The 19,729-nt window shown below is 44.3% G+C and overlaps 1 protein-coding gene across 2 annotated transcripts in view; it reads right to left on the bottom strand.

The window, feature by feature from the left end:
• Positions 1–19,729, bottom strand: part of LOC121179729 (filamin-B) — a 56,932-nt gene that overhangs the window by 7,033 nt on the left and 30,170 nt on the right. Inside the window, exons 15-41 of one of the 2 annotated variants that reach the window (XM_041034723.1) lie at positions 19,014–19,157; positions 15,276–15,399; positions 13,696–13,856; positions 13,460–13,550; positions 13,205–13,359; positions 12,914–13,031; positions 12,629–12,708; positions 12,293–12,478; positions 11,690–12,004; positions 11,343–11,460; positions 11,000–11,200; positions 10,567–10,740; positions 10,252–10,414; positions 8,628–8,788; positions 6,950–7,241; positions 6,670–6,823; positions 6,158–6,347; positions 5,821–6,068; positions 5,366–5,449; positions 4,466–4,571; positions 3,804–3,944; positions 2,825–2,953; positions 2,447–2,620; positions 1,636–1,794; positions 1,323–1,526; positions 1,085–1,237; positions 808–930 (exon numbers count right to left, since the gene is read on the bottom strand). In XM_041034723.1, the coding sequence (XP_040890657.1) occupies positions 808–930; positions 1,085–1,237; positions 1,323–1,526; positions 1,636–1,794; positions 2,447–2,620; positions 2,825–2,953; positions 3,804–3,944; positions 4,466–4,571; positions 5,366–5,449; positions 5,821–6,068; positions 6,158–6,347; positions 6,670–6,823; positions 6,950–7,241; positions 8,628–8,788; positions 10,252–10,414; positions 10,567–10,740; positions 11,000–11,200; positions 11,343–11,460; positions 11,690–12,004; positions 12,293–12,478; positions 12,629–12,708; positions 12,914–13,031; positions 13,205–13,359; positions 13,460–13,550; positions 13,696–13,856; positions 15,276–15,399; positions 19,014–19,157 (4,348 nt within the window). The remainder of the gene's footprint in view (positions 1–807; positions 931–1,084; positions 1,238–1,322; positions 1,527–1,635; positions 1,795–2,446; positions 2,621–2,824; positions 2,954–3,803; positions 3,945–4,465; positions 4,572–5,365; positions 5,450–5,820; positions 6,069–6,157; positions 6,348–6,669; positions 6,824–6,949; positions 7,242–8,627; positions 8,789–10,251; positions 10,415–10,566; positions 10,741–10,999; positions 11,201–11,342; positions 11,461–11,689; positions 12,005–12,292; positions 12,479–12,628; positions 12,709–12,913; positions 13,032–13,204; positions 13,360–13,459; positions 13,551–13,695; positions 13,857–15,275; positions 15,400–19,013; positions 19,158–19,729) is intronic. The other variant, XM_041034724.1, reaches the window with a different exon arrangement.

Raw genomic sequence — 19,729 nt, 5'->3', positions numbered from 1 at the left:
AGAGGCTCTGATCCGAGACAGCAGCGGAGGGACGAGCCCCGCGACTGCTGGATCTTCCAGACCACCAGAGGGAGCAGTAAGAGCGGGAGGTGGTGTGAGAGAGGAGCTGCCGAGACAAGACCAGGAGGAACCAGCTCACTGGAGGGAGAGAAAGATGACCAAGAGGAGGTGAGAGGACAGAGAGGGGAAGGAAGACAGACAGGAGGAAAAGGAGAGAGGAGGATGAGGTCAAGGAGGAGAAGAAACAATTAGAGAAGGGGACAGAAGGCAGAGGAAGAGAAAATAAGAATAAACTAGGGAAGAGAAGATGGAGAAAAGGGAAAGTGGATTAAAAAAAACGGAAAAAGGTAGAAATGTGAAAACAGAGAAATAGAAGAAAAAAATACAGAAAAGGGAAAGTGAAGGAGGAGTAAGAGTGAGATAAAGGAAGCATAGAAGGAAAGATAGGAAAAGAAAGATAAGACAGGACAAAAGACAAAGCTGACACAGACTACAGTCAGTAACCAGAGAAAAGTTGTCACTTCAGACAGGAAACAGTTTTAGAGAAGGAGAAGCAGCTGTGACGACGCAGGATGTTTTCGTCGAGTCTAAATGTTGTGTCCGGATTTTCAGGATTTCTTCACTGATTTATGAAACAAGCAAACACACACTGCTATTACTGTTTGAGACGAGCGTTGGATAAAATTAAGACACTGCACCTGTCATATCCAGACATGTGTGGACATTCCTCTGACTGACACGGCAAACAGCCAATCAAACAAGCCTTCAGATTAGCCAGATGTGACAGTGTGTGTTGCGTGTGCGTACCTGGTATCTTCAGGCTGAGGTCACACACACTCCCCACGCTGGCGACGGATGCTGCCTTCTGTCGTCGAGTGATGCTCTCCCGGATACGACCCTCACCTGTCACCCGCACTGTAAACGGACTTCCTGTTGACACACACACACCTACCTCAGACTACTTCCTTGAAAAGATGTTTAAGACATTGTCATGTCTTAAAAAAAAGCATGCTACAACTATTATAGTTCTTTCTCCAACAGTTGAAGCTGTTTTTTTCATTTTTTTTTTTTTTTTTTTTTTTACCTGGGACATGTTCCTCAGCGAAGCGGATTGAGACGATGTAGTTTCCAGGTTCAGTTGGACAGTAGGTGACTCCACACGTCCCGTCCTCCATGTCCTTTGTCTGGATGTCCACCTTACTGGGACCTTCGATGGACAAAGCCAGGCCACCGTAACCTAGACAGACATATGCGGATATATGAAGCTAATGCTGACTGGCTAATGACAGACAGCTGTCAGAGTTTATATGTGTGTTACTGACCGGCCTCTCGTGTGTCGACCCCGAAGCTGGCATTGTTGAAGGTGGTTCCCTGGACGAGGCCTTCACCGTGAACTTTGACCCTGCTGGCGTCGCCGATCTCAGACTGGACGACCATGATGGTGATGGGACTGTTGGCGACATGCCGACCGTTCTTGAGGATGCTGACCTGGTGTTCACCCACCTCCCGGGGGATGAAGGAGATCCCTGGGAAGAAAAAGAGAAGGAACAGATTCAAATACAGAATTTCATTTATTTTTTAAACACTTTAAAATGTTGGTGTGTGTATGTGTGTGTGTGTGTGTGTGTGTGTTACCAATGTGGTTGTTGGCCATCCTCTTCAGCAAGCAGGGCTCGTCACGGCCGGATGGCGCCCGGATGCTGGCAGTCAACAGACTGAGGTCAGTCTCATTAATGTCCAGAGAAAAATCTGCTGCTGAGCCCAGTTTGACATGAGAGCGCCGCTGGTTGTCCTCTAAAACACACACACACACACGACATTTAAAGTGAAACAAGATCTTCATTTCATTGTGTTCAGCTTGACTTTAACAGATGTTAACTTCCCAACGATCTTTCCCAACGTCAAACAACTCTGGGTTTTCATTTGCTTCCCAGCAGGCCATTTAATTACACTAATTCCTTTAATTACAGAGCGTCCAGTGTAAATTGGGATCAGTCAATCATTGCAGTCTGCTAAGCTGAGTCTGACAGATCCTGATGCAGCTCCTCTCATGATCAGCTTAGTGATTAGACGATGGTCTGATGCTGATCCTCAAGTATGAAAATTAAATGTTCATACAGCAAAGAGAGCCTCCAGAACTGCAGACTAGAGCATTCATCAAGAACCAACAGACCCACTAATTATAAAATTAAAGATTTAAAATTTAAATTTAGAGATTTGGTAGGTTTTAAAACTAATCTTATATAGAGTCAAACATTAATCTCATGCAATTGTTTTCTGCTGTTTTGTTGGAGGTAACTGTCTTAATATTGTTTTAACAAAGTTAATATACATGAGTGGTATTTAATTTGTTTTCCAGTGCATCCGTAAAGGTTTTGTATTATTGATCATTAATGCTCTCTAAGTTCATGTAGCAGTGTTTGTGTACGTTGGTGCGCAGACCGACCGGTGATCCTGGCCGTGAACGGGCTGCCGGCGATGTGCTCATCGTTGTATTTGACCAGGATGTTGTAGTCTCCGGGCAGAGTGGGCAGGTAACTGACACTGCATGTCCCGTCCTTGTTGTCCACACAGCTGATCTCTGCTTTGGATGGACCCTCTATCGCCAAGTCCAGACCACCTGGACAGACAGATAAATGGTGGGTCAGACAGACTGAATATATCTGATAGAGGATATTAGTCCTGAGATTCACATGTAGATATACTGGTTTTAATATTATTGATCCAGTTTTTTTTTGCAGCCACAAACGTGCAGCTTTACCACTACAACTGCTACATGACATTGTCAGAATAACCACCAACTTTCCTCCACCCTCTCTCATACCTTCAGAGGCGTCCTCTGTGTAAACGGTGAACGTGGCCATCTTGTTGGCGACACCGTAGCTCAGACCAGGACCGTAGGCTGTGACACTGGGACTGCTGGCATGGTTCACATAGAACTGGAGTGGAGACTCTGCAACACACACTCAACTTTAGTACAACATGTTGGAGCCGTCGGAGTTGTCCTCACTTCCCTTGAGGACAGTATACTGATGCCTGTTCCTGGGAATGCTGCTGAGGTGTCGCTGAGCAAGGCACTGACCTTCCCGATCCAAGTCCTTTAATATTCAGGATCAATAAGTATGGGAAATATCAATAACTATAACTTTTCATTTTCACTGTTGCATGTAGTGAGCTGCTGCACGGTTTGGCCCAAAAGAACAAAGTCAGGGCCATAAAAAAAAAAAAAAAAAGGCTGTTACAGCAGCAGATTAATGCAGCTGTATGAGGGCAGAATGTTTGAGTGTCCACATACTTTTGACCATGTAGTCTGTAATAAAGCTGAGAGTGACATCAACCAAACCCTTTAGACAAGTTTTGACACCACACAGATACATCCATCCAGATTCTCAGGTTGTGAGGTCATTACATTACAGGCTGCTGGTTAATGGTTTTCTCCTGCTGTCTCTCTCTCTCTCTCTCTCTCTCTCACTCTCTCACTCTCTCACTCTCTCACTCTCTCACTCTCTCACTCTCTCACTCTCTCACTCTCACACACACACACACACACACACACACACACACACACACACACACACACACACACACACACACACACACACACACACACACACACACACACACACACACACACTTCATCCTGACAACAGATTAACATCAAAGAGAAAGAGGCTGCAGTTCTCCATCTGCACACCAGGTGTCTCCAGTTCACCTTTCAACCTCCAACTATGAGCTCTGACTGAAAGAACAGTGATGATGTTGCTAAAGACGTGTGTGTGAGTGTGTGTGTATTGTATGCTAACCTGGGATGTGTGTGCCGTTGTATTTGATGTGCATCTCGTGCAGGCCAGCCTCAGTGGGTGAGTACTGCACCGTGACCGTCCCATCCAGGTTGTCTGTGATCAGTGGCTGAGCTGATTTACCTGAAGGCATCAGCACCTCACCTGAGAGAGAGAGAGAGAGAGAGAGAGAAAAAAAGAGAGAGAGAGAGAGAGAGAGAGAGAGAGAGAGAGAGAGAGAGAGAGAGAGAGAGAGAGAGAGAGAGAGAGAGAGAGAGAGAGAGAGAGAGAGAGAGAAACACACTCCTGTTTCTCACATTGTATCTCTGACATATTTTTGTTTTGGGCAACAGCTGGACTCAAACACGTGATGCTGCAGTTAATGGTTGATGTCTTAATTTCTGAGCTATGGGGCAACCCCCGTTTGTTTGCTTGTTTGTAATTTTTCTTAAAGAATTTGCTGATATTTAGTGGAATCCATTCAAAGGTCATACAGGAAAACTTTACCTGCGACCTGATCTCACAAGTCAATATCTGACCTGAGCATAACTGAGTGTGACTAAGCCCAAAAGTATGGGTGTCCAAACTTTTGCACAGGCCTCAATTACTGTTTATTTTATTATTTTTTAAATATCTTAAAAAAATAAATAAATAAAACATACTCTGAGCATACGTCTGTTTCATACCTGTGATTTCTCCCTTCCTGAAAGAGAAAGGTATCACCATGTCGAACGGTCTGAAGCCGCTTCCATTAACGCTGCTGCTGATTGGCTCATAGTTGTCTGATGTCACCTGGAGGAGACAGAGACAGACTTCAACGTTTGACACTAAAAAAAAAAACAACTTCCTGTCCTTCTCGGCGACCTGCATTAGAAACATGCTGCTGCTGCTGCTGCATCCAAGCCCCGCCCACACAGGGGCATCCTGGGAAGTGTAGTGCAATGGAGCAGGTAGGAGGAAGAGAAAGCAAATGATGATAATGATGATGATGATTTGATTCTGTGATGCAGCCACAGCGATGAAGAGTGCACTGAGGAAGAGGAGAGAGAAACCACCACAACAAAACCCCTGAATATCCTCAAACACCCGTAACCACAGCAACGCCTTCTGCAACACACCTCGCACACACCTGGGGTTTATTTATGCAATGACGTTAGAAGTTTGCTGCGATCCCATTGGCTGAGACAAAATAAAAAAAAGAGAAGCAATGACATGGAGGAAGCAAAGCGGTCGAGTGAGCGAGTACACTTTAGAATGGAGAGAGAGAGGGAGATCAGGTTTTAACCAGCAGCCATTCACCTGCAACAGAGAGGAGCAGCGTGTGTGTATGTGTGGTTTAATGTGCACGTGTTGATGTGTATATGTAGTTACGTGTATGCTAGTGAATGTTTAAGTGTGTGTTTATATGTGTATACAAAATTGTGTATATATAGTATGTGTGTAAGAATACACTTGTGTCTTTAAATGTCTATATTTGTGTTTTGTATGTTCGTGTGAACCGGACTGGCCATTAAAGGGTCATTTCACCCAAGTGTGTGTATGTGAATATATCTGAATGTGTGTGTGTGCATGTGTTTTGGTGGTACCCAGGGCTGAAAGCCAGCTCCGGGGGGAGCGGCTTGTTGCTGTCGAGATGTCTGCTCTTGGATCATGGGTACCTCATCAGTAGCCTGAAGACACAACATTAAGGGTTAACATCTGACCTCACACACACACACTCCCCCCCTTTGTTTGTGCATATATGTTGAGGTTTCTCCATATTTAGAGACATCTGAAACCATAAAGTTTGGAGTGTAAGCGGAAATTTTCATGGTGTCTCTCTCCACTACTGCTGAGCAGAAGTGCAGAGTGAAGAGGAAACATCACATGTGCAAAAGTTTCAAGTTTTCAGAAAAATCTGATCAGAGACAAGAAGAACAATGAGTCCTGCAACATGTCTCTGAGACGCTCTTACGTTCCAAGCTCTTTTTACGTGAACCCATTTTGGATCCCTTAAATCACAGTTTACTGCACAGCAGGCAATTCTGTGACCCTCCCTCACCATGACTTTGAAGGGACTGCGTGGGATGTTTTCTCCTCCGAAGCGAACATAGATGACGTAGTTCCCGGGCGCCGGAGCAGTGTAGAAGATGTCGAAGGTGCCGTCCTCGTTCTCCAGCACCTCAGCCTCCACCTCGCTGCCGTCAGGCTGAACCACCACACAGCTCACCTTCCCCTTGCCAGCACCCTTAGCGTTCACTACCAGGCCTAGCTCCTCCCCTATGGCCACCGTAGGGCCCACACCAGGACCTGAGCAAAGGATATTTTTGTGTTCAATTTTTACTTATTTATTTTTTTGATTATTCAATCTGTGAGACATTTGATGAGTGGTCACATACCCGTGACAGTGCACTTGCTGGCGTCTCCGGTTGCCGTGGCACGGACTCTGTAGGGTGAGGCGGGGATGTCGTCACCGCCGTACTTTATGATGATGGTGTATCGGCCTGTACGGTCTGGGATGTAAGACACCCGGTATGTACCGTCACCGTTGTCGTGGATACTGGGCTGCTTAGGTTTACCATCCTGGTCCTGAGGTGGGAGGAGGGGACAGAAACGGAAAAAAAAAAAATAAAAAGAGAGGACTGGTTTTGCCTTATGTGTGTGTTTGTGATATGAGTCTGTCCTCCAGGTCTCCATGGTGGAGAGGAGGTCCTGTCTGTGTGGCAGCACCTGGGAGTTGCTCTTCCACCTTGGTTCATAGTCTTCACATATGTTCACAATCTGTCAATTTACTATGTTGGTCTATTATATGCTGTAAAGACCATACAAACAAAGCTGACTTGAAGACACCTAATGTGACATCTTCTTTCATTTGTGTGTGTGTAACTGTGTGTGATTTTGTGTTACTGACTGTGATGAGCACGCTCAGTTGGCCCTGGCCGGCGTCCTTGGCGTCGATGTTGAACTCAACAGGGAAGCTGGCGGGGACGCCGCTGGTCAGTCCAGGGCCGCTGGCTCGCACTTTACTGGCATCGTGAGTCGGCAGAACCCGAAACTTGAAGGGACTGAAGAGATGACAGACACGAGTTACTACAGACACGGACATGCACAGTGCCAACACGTCTCCTGACTCAGCTTCCTGTTAAATAAACTTAAAATTAGTTCTTGTGTACTGCAGTACTGCTGTGTACCTGCGGGGGACGTCCTCCTCTGCGTACTTGACGGCCACAGAGTACGGTCCCTCCACAGACGGGGTGTAGGACACAGTGTGAGTCCCATCCCCGTTGTCCGCCACCTCCACGGGCTCCGCGACGCCTTTAGGACCTGTGACGGCCACAGCCAGAGGGGCCACGCCCGCCTTCCTGCAGTCAACCATGAAGGATTGTGGGATATTGTTCCTGACCCCTGATCCAACGCCGGGACCAGACACCTTGACCTTACTGGAGTCCACCACGTCCTTCACTGGGACCTTGAATGGACTTCCTGGAAAGAACAGGAAAAGGAAATGTTGGTTTAAGCCACAAAAACAAAGGATCAAAAAGGAACAGACCTACTTTAAAGACAACAACCAACAGCACAAGTTAGAATTCAAACAATGATCAACAAATACTTTGATGATCGATTGTTTCAGTCATTTTTCAAGCAAAAATGCCAAACATTTCTCAGTTGTGACAACTTTCTGGCCAAAGTACAGACAAAGTAAGCAAACTGAAGACGTCTGTTTGGGCTTCAGAAAAGCATGATGGGAATTTTTCCACTATCGTCTGACATTTAAAGGCAAAACAATTAATCAAATATTCCAGAAAATAACAGGCAGATTAATCAATAAAGAAAATACAGTCACAAATTCAGTCTTTAAGTCTGACTGTGCATCACGGACATCTGATGCTTAAAGTTTTTACCTTCTTACAGCAAGTGGCCTCACTACTGACTTCTTACTATAGCTCTTACGTTCATCCTGGTGTAGAACCACAGACCAACAGCTGTTTATGAAAGGTGACGAACAAGGAAACACGCTGAGCTTTTCCTGAACAAAGTCAATTAAACTGTGCTGCGGCTTTTTAACTTCGGCCACATCTTAAAAGCATTACACCGAAACACTCGGTCTGCCTTTTATCAGCCAATAACATCAACAACAGCTTTTTAACGTTAACAGAGAAACATTTACCACATCTTTTAACTTCAGTGGTTGTTTATAGGCGGAAATGAGAGCAAAGCTAACAAAGTGTTGTAAGGGAATCAACATTTACGCTGAGCAGATCTGGATAAATTTTTTTTTTTTTTTTTTTTGCTGCTGCTGCCTGAAGTTTATAGATTTTTGCCAAATCTTGCCACAACATTATGTAGTTGATTAGAATTTATCTTCAGGGAGTTACTAATGTAGATTCTAATGACAATCTATCCATTTAGATTTAAAGGCTTATATCCTATATTTTCCTTATTGTCAATAAAGCCCACTGAAAGACCAAAATCTACTAACAAATACTGTTTGTTTAAAGCCTCATATATCCAATTCCTCTGTGACTGTTAAAATGGCTGAGATACTCCTTCATTACCATGAACACACTGTATTTTATTTTGAATCAGTCCTACACACACACACACACACACACACACACACACACACACACACACACACACACACACACACACACACACACACACACACACACACACACACACACACACACACACACACACACACACAGCTGAAAAGTCCCCAACAGATGAACCATTTCTTCCTGTTTGTTTGTTAGACGTTTAAAGACGTTCAATATCTTGAAGCTGAGAACCACAGACACGTGAGAGTGGTCAAAAAGGGGGAGAAAAGGAAAAAAAAAAAAAATAAATAAAAAATAATCATCTCACCGGGGATGTGCTCTCCTCCGTAAGTGATGTTGACGTCATAGAGGCCGGGCGTGAGAGGAACGTACTCCACGCTGCAGCTGCCGTCTTTGTTGTCTTTACAAGACATCTTGGACTCTGATGGACCCTCCACAGTGATGCCGAGACCACCGATACCTGCCCCTCTGTTAAAGGATCAATGCACACAGTAATCAGCGATAGCTCGACTTGAAGTTGATGATTTTTGTAAGCATCACAACAAAATATGTGTTCATTGATGGTTCAACTTTGGATCCAGGTCCAAAGTTGGTAAAATAACTAGATCGAGGATCTGCAGGAAACAAATCCTTTATCAAATCTTCGAATCTGCCTTAGATAGTCTCTTCTGTCTTCTTTTCTTAAATATTAGAGCAGTGGTGTCCAAACTGTTCCACATAGGGCCGTGTGGCTGCAGGTTCTTGTTCCAACTAATGAAGAGCGCACAGTTTGACCAATCAACTGTCTGAAGACTGAGATCAGTTGATTAAATGAATCAAGTCTGGTGTGCTGCTGCTTGGCTGGAACAAAAACCTGCAGCCACACGGCCCTTTGTGGAACAGTTTGGACACAGAGCAGATTTGGGACTAGGGCTGAACGATTTTAGTAATATTCACAATGTACAGTAACATTTACAAACATGACAGAAAATTACATCACACCATTAAAACATTAAATGCCATTACTCTAATGCAAGAATGAAAACTAAAGTTAAGAGTTGATTTCAAACGTATTTATTAACAAGAAACATGCAGATACATTCTGTCCTTTGACCAACGGCAGTTATTACAAACGAAGAACTAAAAGAGCATCTTTGACTGTCTTAACTTAAAGTAGTGCAAAAAAAAAAAAGCAAAGTTAAAAAAGTTTAAAATAAAAAACAATTCCAAAAAACAAAGAAAAAAACAACGTTAAATAAGTAATCATAAGAAAAACAAAATTCAACAGTTACCAAATGACCTTGGCCAACAGCCTTATCTCCCGGTGTCTTCGGCTGCTCTTATCATTCGGAGTTACGCTGGGACTCACGGGACTTTGTCGTCATGCAAATACCTGTGGTGCCGGTATAAATTGGTTGTGTTCCCGCTGGATGTTGCAACTTTAGCGCGACAGGTTTTGCACAGTACCCGTTTCTGGTGCACGTCTGCGGCCTCAAACCCGAAATACTCCCAAATGACCGAGCTGCTGTTTTTCTTGGGGATTAAATGCCGTCGCTCCGCTTCTGCTCCAGCTGAAGCCGTTTCAGAAATGAAGCAGCAGGTGGAGCAGGTTACACTGATTGCGTTAACGTGACCTGTCCACGTGCAGCATGCCGCTTCTGATTGGTGAGCTGGGCAGGTATAGGGAGACGGCATGTGTGTGTGTGTGTGTGTGTGTGTGTGTGTGTGTGTGTGTGTAAAATAGTTAACACAGCAGATCCTGGGTCAGTCAGGAGCACTGCAAAAAAAAACCTCGCAGCTTTGGCGATCACATGATCGCGCTGTCTGAAATCGCAGGTTCGATCATCGATCATCGATCTGGATTCAAATTTGATAAACTACCATCAAACTCCACCCCTGCTCCAAACAGTCCTCTCCCTCCTCCTAACCGCCCCCCACCCCCCCAACAGTACCTGGTGATGATGTTGAACTTGTTGGGCTTGTCGGTCAGGCCTTGCTGCAGCCCGGGGCCAGTAGCCACCACCCTGCTGGGGTCACATCCCTCCGACACAGAAACCTTGAACGGGCTCTTCGGAACCGGCGTGTCGTCATACAGAACCTGCACGCTGTGGACGCCTGAAATACACACCGGGACAGCCAGCAGCGGATGAAACCGACACCACGACATGGTATGGAAGAGTCTACTACAGTAAAATAGTTCAGTGCAGTATCACGGGTAGTGTTTCTGGACGTGCTGAAGCTTGAGCGCACAGGTGCGGGTGTGTTACCTTTCTCAAACGGAGTGTACTCGACGCTGTAGGTCCCGTCGGCCTTGTCTGTAACCTCACAGTCGGTCACAGCACCGGACGGGTTCCTGACCTCTGCCCTCACGTGGTCTCCTCCTCGCCGGGTCAGAGGACGGGCATCCACCGTGAACTCGGTGGTGGCTTCTCTGAAAACAGCTGGAGAGCGGTGGAGGAGTGGAGGGAGGAAGGTGTGTTTGAAGATCAGTTAACTTCATGGCTTCTGTTACTGCACTCAGCCTTTGAAAACAGCTGTATGTGATGTTTTCTGTGCCTGTGGGGGGGGCTAATAAAAAATCTGTGCATATACTTTGGCCTATTAAAAATGTTGTGTTATCTTCAACATCCATTGAATAAATGTTAAATTGCTGATAATATTGTCAGAGCTACACAGCTACTCAGATGGACCATACTGCACCTTGTCCCTCCACTCCAGGTCCGAACACTTTGACTTTCGAGGTGTCCACGGCAGGATCCACCATCACCTTAGCGGGGAAACCGGGGACGGTCTTTCCTCCGTACTTTAGCAGCAGGGTGTACATGCCAGCGGTCAGAGGGACATAGGTCACTGTGTACGTCCCGTCTTTGTTGTCCACCACCTCCGTCTTAGCTTTCACACCTGGAACAACAGGTCCAGTTTTTACATTTTCGCCACAGAAGTAATGACTGAATGTACAAAATGAGAGCCGAGTGTACACTGCTCATGTACAGCTGGTAGCGTATGAACTGGTTACTGATGAATGAAAACAGTACTGTGGTACCTGAGCCTGGTGCAGAGCCAGTGGGGCTGGTCGGGGATGAGTCTGGCACAGCCTCCAGGCTGAGTTGGCCCGGTCCGGCCTGAGAACAGTCCACATTCACCACACTGGTCTCTCCGACCTGCACAGATGCAACAAGTCGGATCACACTTTTAACAACACACCATTTCCAGCTCAGCCAGGTGTAAAATCCTTTTGCTTTATTTCAACTTTTTACTAGATTTCCTTCATTTTCAATTCAGTTTTTTTTTAAAATGATAATAAACATGAAGACAGGTGGATGGAAACACACTTGATGTTCACCTGAAGGTTTGTCAACACAGAAACACCTGAACAATCCTGACCCTCACCTTAGCTCTCTTCAGGCCCGACCCTGACGCCACCACCTTTGAGGGGTCAAAGGGCATCTGGATGTCGGCTCTGAACGGTGAGCCCGGGATGTGGACCTCCTCAAACAGGATGTTAACCAGGTAGTCTCCAGGCTCAGTGGGAAGGTAAGAGACAGAGCAGGTCCCATCGCCGTTGTCCGAGCACTCGATCTTGGCCTCGGTCGGACCCTCCACCGTCAGCCCCAGACCTCCGGTGCCGGCACCCTTGGTGTCGATGGTGAACTCTGCCGGGTTCCCAACCAAGCCTCCCTTCAGACCCGGACCAAACGCCTTCACCTGGGGGGAGGACATTTGTGAATTTCTCTTTTTTGTCCTGCTGATTTCAGGCACAGCTATAAGATGTTCTGGACTCACTAATAAAGACAAATCTAAAACTATGATACAATGATGGGCACTGCAGATATTAATTGGCATCTATGGCTCATTCACATGTGAAGAGGATATAAAACTTTTCTAAACTTTTCTAAAACTGCCTTAGGTCAGCCAATAAAATAAAAAATACACAAAACAGAGACCCGTCAGAGTAAAACCTTCACCACCTTTAGGATCAGACGCTGATGTTACCTTGCTTGGGTCTGGAGGCAGCTGGGCCTCCACAGGGAAGGGGCTCCCTGGGACAGGGTGTCCGTCGTAGGACACGTTGACAGCATATACCCCCTCCTCTGTGGGGGTGTAACGGACCAAACTGACGTCTACTTTGCTGGGCTGAGGCTCCACCTTACAGGGTACAGCGCGCTGACTGGGACTCAGCTACAAACACACAGGGAATGGTGAAGTCTCCAAAACCAACAACGAACTGATCCTCTGAACAACTACCGTCAAATTTGAGTGATCTGAGTGAAAAACTAGGACATATGGATGCTTTAAAAAATAATTAATTAAAAAGCATCTGACACTCACCACCGCCACCTCCAGGTGACCCTGACCTCCTGCACCCTTGGTGTCAACCATAAACTGCTGCTCCTGGTTGACCTCCACTCCTGAAATTGACATTTATCAATTTAACAATAACGTACACATGAGACCTTCCACAGTCCCAGTGAATCCTCGATCAATACTATGTACTTATACTGTACACGATGGAAAGAGCTTACTTTTCTCTGGTGTCCTGGAAATTTATTTACTGACAGAAATTTAAACTTTTAAATGTATGCTAACAAGTCACTTCACTTCAAGATTTCTTACTTCCATCCAGGTTGTCCACGGTGACCTTGTTGAGGTCCAGCGGGGCCGCGACTCCGACCGTGAAGGGGCTCCTGGCGATGGGATCTCCTCCAAACTTCACCGCGATCGCCATCTCCCCCTGCAGACACATTCAGCACACAGGTCAATAATTAGTCCATTTTAGGTGAAGTCAGGAGGTGACCTGTGGAGCTGTGGAGAATTTGTTCAGCTGTCCACAGCTCTTTAATTTTTCAGATCATCATCTTGGGTTGATAAAGACAAATCTGCTGCACGGGGGCGTGTTTGACGTACCTGTTGGACAGGTGTGTATTTCACAGTCTGAGAGTAGTCGTAGTTGTCGATGATATCAAAGTCTTTGACGGGAGAGGAGAAGGAAACGTCCAGCGGTGCTTTACCAGCTCCTTTAGTCAACACTGTGAAATGAGTCGGCTTCCCGCTCTCTACACCTGCACAGGTAGAAAGACAGAGACAGAGATTTAAAGGGCAACAGTTAGATGAGAACAAGAGTGGTTTGAGCCATTCTGATTGTGTGTGTGTGTGTCTCACCGGTGCGAGCCAGTCCAGGACCTTCTGCTTTAACCTTCGATGCATCATGGGAAGGATCAACTTTGACCTGGAAGGGGCTCTGTGGAACTTCCTGTGTGAAAACATACACACTAAAAATCACCAGAACAAACTACTGTACATGTTTATTTCTCCCATCAACATCTGGATTTAAGCCTGTAAAGTTTCATCAGTGCATGTGTGTGTGTGTGTGTGAGTGTGTGTGTGTGCGACTGTACTTTGTCGGTGAACAGGACTTTGACGGTGAGTCTTCCAGCAGCAGGAGGGATGTATTTGACCGTGAACGTATCGTTGGCGTTGGGGATGATGTCAAAATCCACGTCAGCCTCTTTGTCACCGACCATGTTGGCGTCGCACTTAATGCCCACGCTGACATCACCTGAAACAACGGACACACGCAATTATTTGAGCTGAACAAAACAGAAATCAGTGGCAAAGCAGATGTACAGCCATATCTCGACCAGGTCACTACAGTTATGATTAGAGGACATACAATGGTTATTTTTTCACTGTAAAGACACAAGATGGTGCTAGATAGTTTGTGTTTCATTTCTTCATGTCAGCGACACTTCGCCCCTGGGATGCTACGCTGACACGAGCTCTAATGTAAACAGTGAACCAACCGTTCAGCACAGTCTGTGCTCCCTGCAGCGGAGCTGAGCCATCAATCACAGCAGAGGAATTCAGAGTATGAGAGGAACAAGATCGGAAACCATGTCAGACAACAGAACTGGGTCACAGATTCTTAGCGGGAGGGAAACCGCTGACAGTCAATCATCACTCCCTCTGCGGCCTTCTCCTGCTCCCCCGCAGCTCGTTCGCCCGCTCAGGACGGGCAATCAGCACAATGCAGTTAGACAAGTATGTTCATACCGTGCATCAGTGTACACAATGAACTATTGTGCACAAGTGTGGAGGAAATATTCAGACCTTTTACTAGTCTCGTTTTTTATTGCTAAGAAAAACTAGCGATGTCCCACAGTGACATAAAACAAACAGAAAGAAACACAAAATCACCACAGGGAGGTGAAACAGCCGCCATATGGCCATAAAACAACTACAATAGGGATGTCTTCCTCCTGTGTATGGAGAGGGGGGCCTCCACAAGTTTATGCAGCAATCACAACTCGAGATGCTTTCTTTGCTCCCGCTTTCTTTCCCTTTCCCCGAGTACTGTTGCTGACCATGTTCATCACTTTATGCTCACAGTTTTCCATCTTCTAATGGCTACTTCCAACATGATAACACACAAAAGAGCAAATGTTGTCTCAAACTGGTTTCATACTTAGTCACCAGGTCTGAGTCCAGTCTAACACCTTTGGGATGTGGTAAACCGGAGATTGGCAACATAAACGAGCAGCTGATAAATCTGTCTGAGAGCAAAGGGACTAGCCAGTATCGGTGTGGTGTTCCTGATAAAGTGGTTGGTGTGTTTTTGATCTTGCTGTGTGTAGGTGAATGATGAAATGTGTGTCTTTGTGTGAGTTGCTCTGCTCAAGAAGGTTAGAGTGATGAATTTCCTCTCAGGATATTTCTGTTGTGAGATCATCGCCAGGGCATACCAGGGAAAAGAGTGTGTGTGTGTGTGTGCTGTAATCAGCAACAGACAATATAAAGATGAATGTGTATTCGTAGCAGTGTGTAGTGTGTAGACTTCTTTAGTGTGTCTCTTTTTGTGTGTTGTTCTGACAGATGGAAACTGCTGTCACAGACAAATAAAACAGTCTGTGGGGATTTCCTGTCTTGATTATTACCGTGTGTGTGTGTGTGTGTGTGTGTGTGTGTGTGTGTGTGTTACCGTCTCCAGCTCCTGAACAGTCCACAGTAAAGTGTGTGGGCTCGTTGGCCTTCAGTCCGGTTCTCTCCACTCCAGGACCAAACACCTTCACCATGTTGGGGTGGCTGCCTTTGCCCACGTTCACCTACAGGCACCGACAGGAAAGGACATTTTAATTTTAAAAGTTAATTTAAAGATGTTTCTCCATTCTGATCCTGATCGATGTTTAAAACAACAGTTCATCGGTTTTTGTTATTTTTACCATTACAAAGAATGAACACTAAATATGGAGTTCCACAGGGACCCATCCTGGATCCACTAGTTTTCGGTCTTTATATATTACACACTACAATGTGTTTCAGCACCTTTGTAAATATGTTATGTTGCTTGGCTTAATTTCACTAAACCGTATTAATTCAGAAGTGACAAGTCATTGTAGTTTAGGTAAAAATGGTAAAAACTGTCAGACGACACAACTTGTCGAACAATATTCACTAACCTGTATAACAGCTGCCACAGAAAGTGCTTTTTTATATTTTTAATTAATTCAAGGGAGGCTAGATTTGGACAGGAGCCACAAAACATGCCAAGAATTAATGTCACTGATTTCTCATTATTTTCAAAAGATTGTATTTTAGTTTTTTTCTTTTATAGCTGCTCAATGTGTTTTTACATGCTGGCAGCAACAAAAGTTTTTCATGTAATTATCATGTACATAAAAATAAATTATGAGTTGAACAGCCACAAAGCGTGTTTAAAAAGTAGATGATAATTTTTCTTTTTTATTAGAACTTATTTTACACACACAGCTACACAGTGTTTCATATACACATGCTGTAGTGATATTTATGGCCAGTGTGATGCATTTACTCCTTCCTGTTTTTCAGATCTTGATGAACATTATAGTCACTCGTGTTTCTTTAGACCCAAATTCTGAATTCAAAAACAAAGGAAATTATAACACAACACTCAAATCTTAAATATGTGAAATGTATTATCAAATTATTAGAAAAAAGAGAAGAATAGAAAATGAAAATAAGACATTAAGCTTATGAAAATCAGCAAACTAAAATGAACCAAACAACACGATAAAACATTTAAATGACATGTCAGGATTTATTTTGAAACCAATCTAACTTCCATTTAAGTTAATTTGGTGAATATTTAAGTGGTTAAGGTGAGTTTCAATCAACATGTTAGTTAGAAACAGATTCATGTTTGTTAGAGGAAAAAAAATGCAAGCATTAAAAAACTGTGCATGCACAGAATATCATTAACTAAATTAGCCTTGGAAAACAAAGTCAGGAATAAAAAAAAAGTCTTTTCTTTACCCAGTGACTTTAACATTAAACACATTATGGTCATAATAACTACTAACTCCAACCACAACTCTCATAAACCCTCTGAGCAAACAGAGCAGAGGACTCAAACCTCAGTGAATGATGTTGATTTTGGGAGTGACTACTTAACGATCCAACTGAAATCCCAGTTTGTTGTAAAGGTGCATTTGTGCCATCGATTCTTGTTTCACAACAGACTGCAGACGGTGCCTCTTTAGAGGAACACTTTATAATCCAGCAGAGCAGATTAACAGAGAAAATTCACGTGAAAGCCACTAAAGCTGAACTCAGCACAAAAGCTCTGGTGAATCAGTCCAGTGACTGTGGAGTCAAGATCAAGTCTTGTCAGCAAAGGTAAGTATTCAGTGTTTCTCATACACTAGAACAACAACTCAAAAGCTGCAGTTTTGTGTTGTTTTCCATGGATATTAGTGCCAGTTAGGGTAAAGTCAGGTTGGATCAGGTTTCCTTCATAAACCTCTCTCCCACGCTGACATCTGTACTTTCTAATTTTTAATGAAAAGGTGTCACTGCTGCTGCTGTATGTTCCCAGCAGTGCTGAGAGCTGGGTGTGACTGTTTACCTTCTATCAATCGTACGTATCAACATTAAAGCTGGAGAAAGGTGCCGTCGGAGCCAAGCAGCCTGCAAGCTGCTGCAGCTCACAACAAGCCTGCTGAATCAACACAGTGACATCAGCTCTAAACCTGAAATAATACTTTTCAGACAAGTACAAACTTCCCTGGACAAGTTGAAATGATTTTTTTTGGACCAGTGCAAAGCTCCTCTTCAGCCATAAGAGCCAGAAGAAAGACAGAGCCAAAAATTCAACCAAACAGTTCTTCTGTCATACAGCTTTCGGACTTTGTACCGCTGTCGTCTTATAACACAAAAAAAGGAATGTCTTTGTTAACTCCTGAAGCCTGTTGGCATCGTCGTAAATTCCTGAACTGCACAGAGACATGTCCCCAAACATATCTGAGACCCACTGGCAGTTTCTCATGAGACTTATTTACCCCATGGGTGAAACTATAAACGAAGACAGCTGATAAACAAAGTCAGAAACATGACAGCAATGAGCACAAAGCACATAAAAACTCCCAAACTGTGATTAAAAACACAAAACTGAAGGTGGTTACAGTGCAGGGAAGAGTGGTTAGTGCTTATCTCACCTGTAAAATGAAAACCTTTTTAGTTTTCTTGTGTCAGTTCAACACCTTCATGTTTCTCCATGCTAAAGGTGGATGTTTTTACTTTCACGCATCAAGTGAAAAGGTTTTCATTTAACAGGAGCAAAAATTAATTCACAAAAAAAACATAAACCACATGCCGTTAAGACGACAGCAGAGCTTCACTTATCTGAACCTCTCACGTTTCCCAACTTGCGAGGTTGAACATAAAATCTGAATCTGAATCTGAAATTTTACTGAACCTACAATTAACAAAAATGTCAAAAAGCTACAGTGGTTCGACAAACTGCATCTGAAGAAAACACATCAATATCTGAGAAAATCTAAGTGTCAGACTTAGTATTGGCTGATATCAAACACTGGATCAGGATGTCGTTGCTAAGATTCAATCTACTCCTCACAAAGGTCCAGATTAGTGAAGCTCAGGTGAAGCTCAACCAAAAACAGTGTTAGAAAAAAATACACAAAGCAAAGTGAATTACAGTGCATGGACAGTGGTTACAGTACAGAAAAGACTGGTCAGTGCAAACGCTGATGAAATCATCTTCAGAGAGCAACTTCAGTTAAAAAAAACTTAATAAAATGTTATGATTAGTGAGCTGTTACAGTGCACACACACACACAGAGGTCAGAGCGTTGTTAATGGTTATATTACACATAAAAAGCTAAAATGAATAAAAACAAAACGTTCAGTAAAACATAAGCTGCATTTGCATTTTTGATCATAAAGTGGCAGTCGTGTTTTTTTCAGTCGACAACAAAATGTTTTTTTTACGGTTTTAATAATATGTTGGTGTGAACTAACTAAAACTAACGGCATCACGTCACATGACGCTCCCGCTGCGATGGTCATACTGGACAAATTACACGTCTGATTAACAGGCAAGGTGGTAAATGTAGAAGCTAGTTAGTTAGCTTTTAAAATATCAGTTCACTTGTGTGTGTGATTTCCTTCTGTGCAGCTAAACTAAGCTGTACCTCTCCTCAATATATGTAGTGATGATAATCAGAGGCTTCTTTGTTTTATCGCGCATATTAGCACGTTTTGACTTCGCCATCTTAAAACGTTCCTCTGAAACAGTCGGCTCTGATCGGACAGCCCTGATGCTTTCGTTTTTAACTAAAGGTTCTGTTTGAACAACCTTTGCACTTTGCGCCTCAACCAGATCCCCAGATTTGGGCAGGAGATCACTTCCTGTTTTAACAGGGTTCTGCGATTTGTGGCTTACCCTGAAGGGGCTGTTGGGGATGCTGACTCCGCCCCAGGCGACAGACACGGTGTGTTTGAGCGGGGAGGCGGGTGTGTAGGAGCAGGAGTACAGCCCGTCACCTTTACTCCTCGCCTTCACCTCCACAGGAAGTCCCTCTGCGTCCTGACAGACGGACAGAGACAGACAATTAAGAAGGTGGCTCATTTTGCAATTTCCCACAATCATTCATTCATTCAAATCACTTAGTGAAAACTGTCTAAATCTACCGTAAACACTAGCGGAGAGGTAACATCCTGTCAGACGGGAGGTGATGAGGCTGGTTACTCATGATTTTTCAAAACTATCCAGTCCCAGTGGCATCGTAACAAAAAGCTGAGCTTCAATTTGTCTTAAAGGTCTTCAGTCGTTCTCATCACTCTCAGACCGGTTCTCTGTCTGTGCACAAAACATGCTCATCTGCGCCCTCAACATCTTTCCAGGTGGTCTAAGGTCACTGTACCCGGGCTCATCACAGACCCTGTGAGCGTGCAGCTCTGTCAGCTGCATGCTAAACATTATGAATCCAACTGTTGCTACAAACATCTCTCACATCTTCCTCGTATGACGCAGAACCCTGCAGACACACAAGATGCTATGCACAGTATGAATGTCAGAATCATTGAAACCGTTGTTGCTTTTAAACAGGATGTGTGTCTGTATTTAAGACACATGAGTGCAGGTGGATTTCTACATCT

This window comes from Toxotes jaculatrix, chromosome 3 (genome assembly GCF_017976425.1).
Source record: "Toxotes jaculatrix isolate fToxJac2 chromosome 3, fToxJac2.pri, whole genome shotgun sequence".
In the NCBI taxonomy this organism is placed as follows: domain Eukaryota; kingdom Metazoa; phylum Chordata; class Actinopteri; family Toxotidae; genus Toxotes; species Toxotes jaculatrix.
The sequence above is the reverse complement of the archived record's forward strand: the minus strand, read 5'-3'. Positions and strand labels throughout refer to the sequence as shown.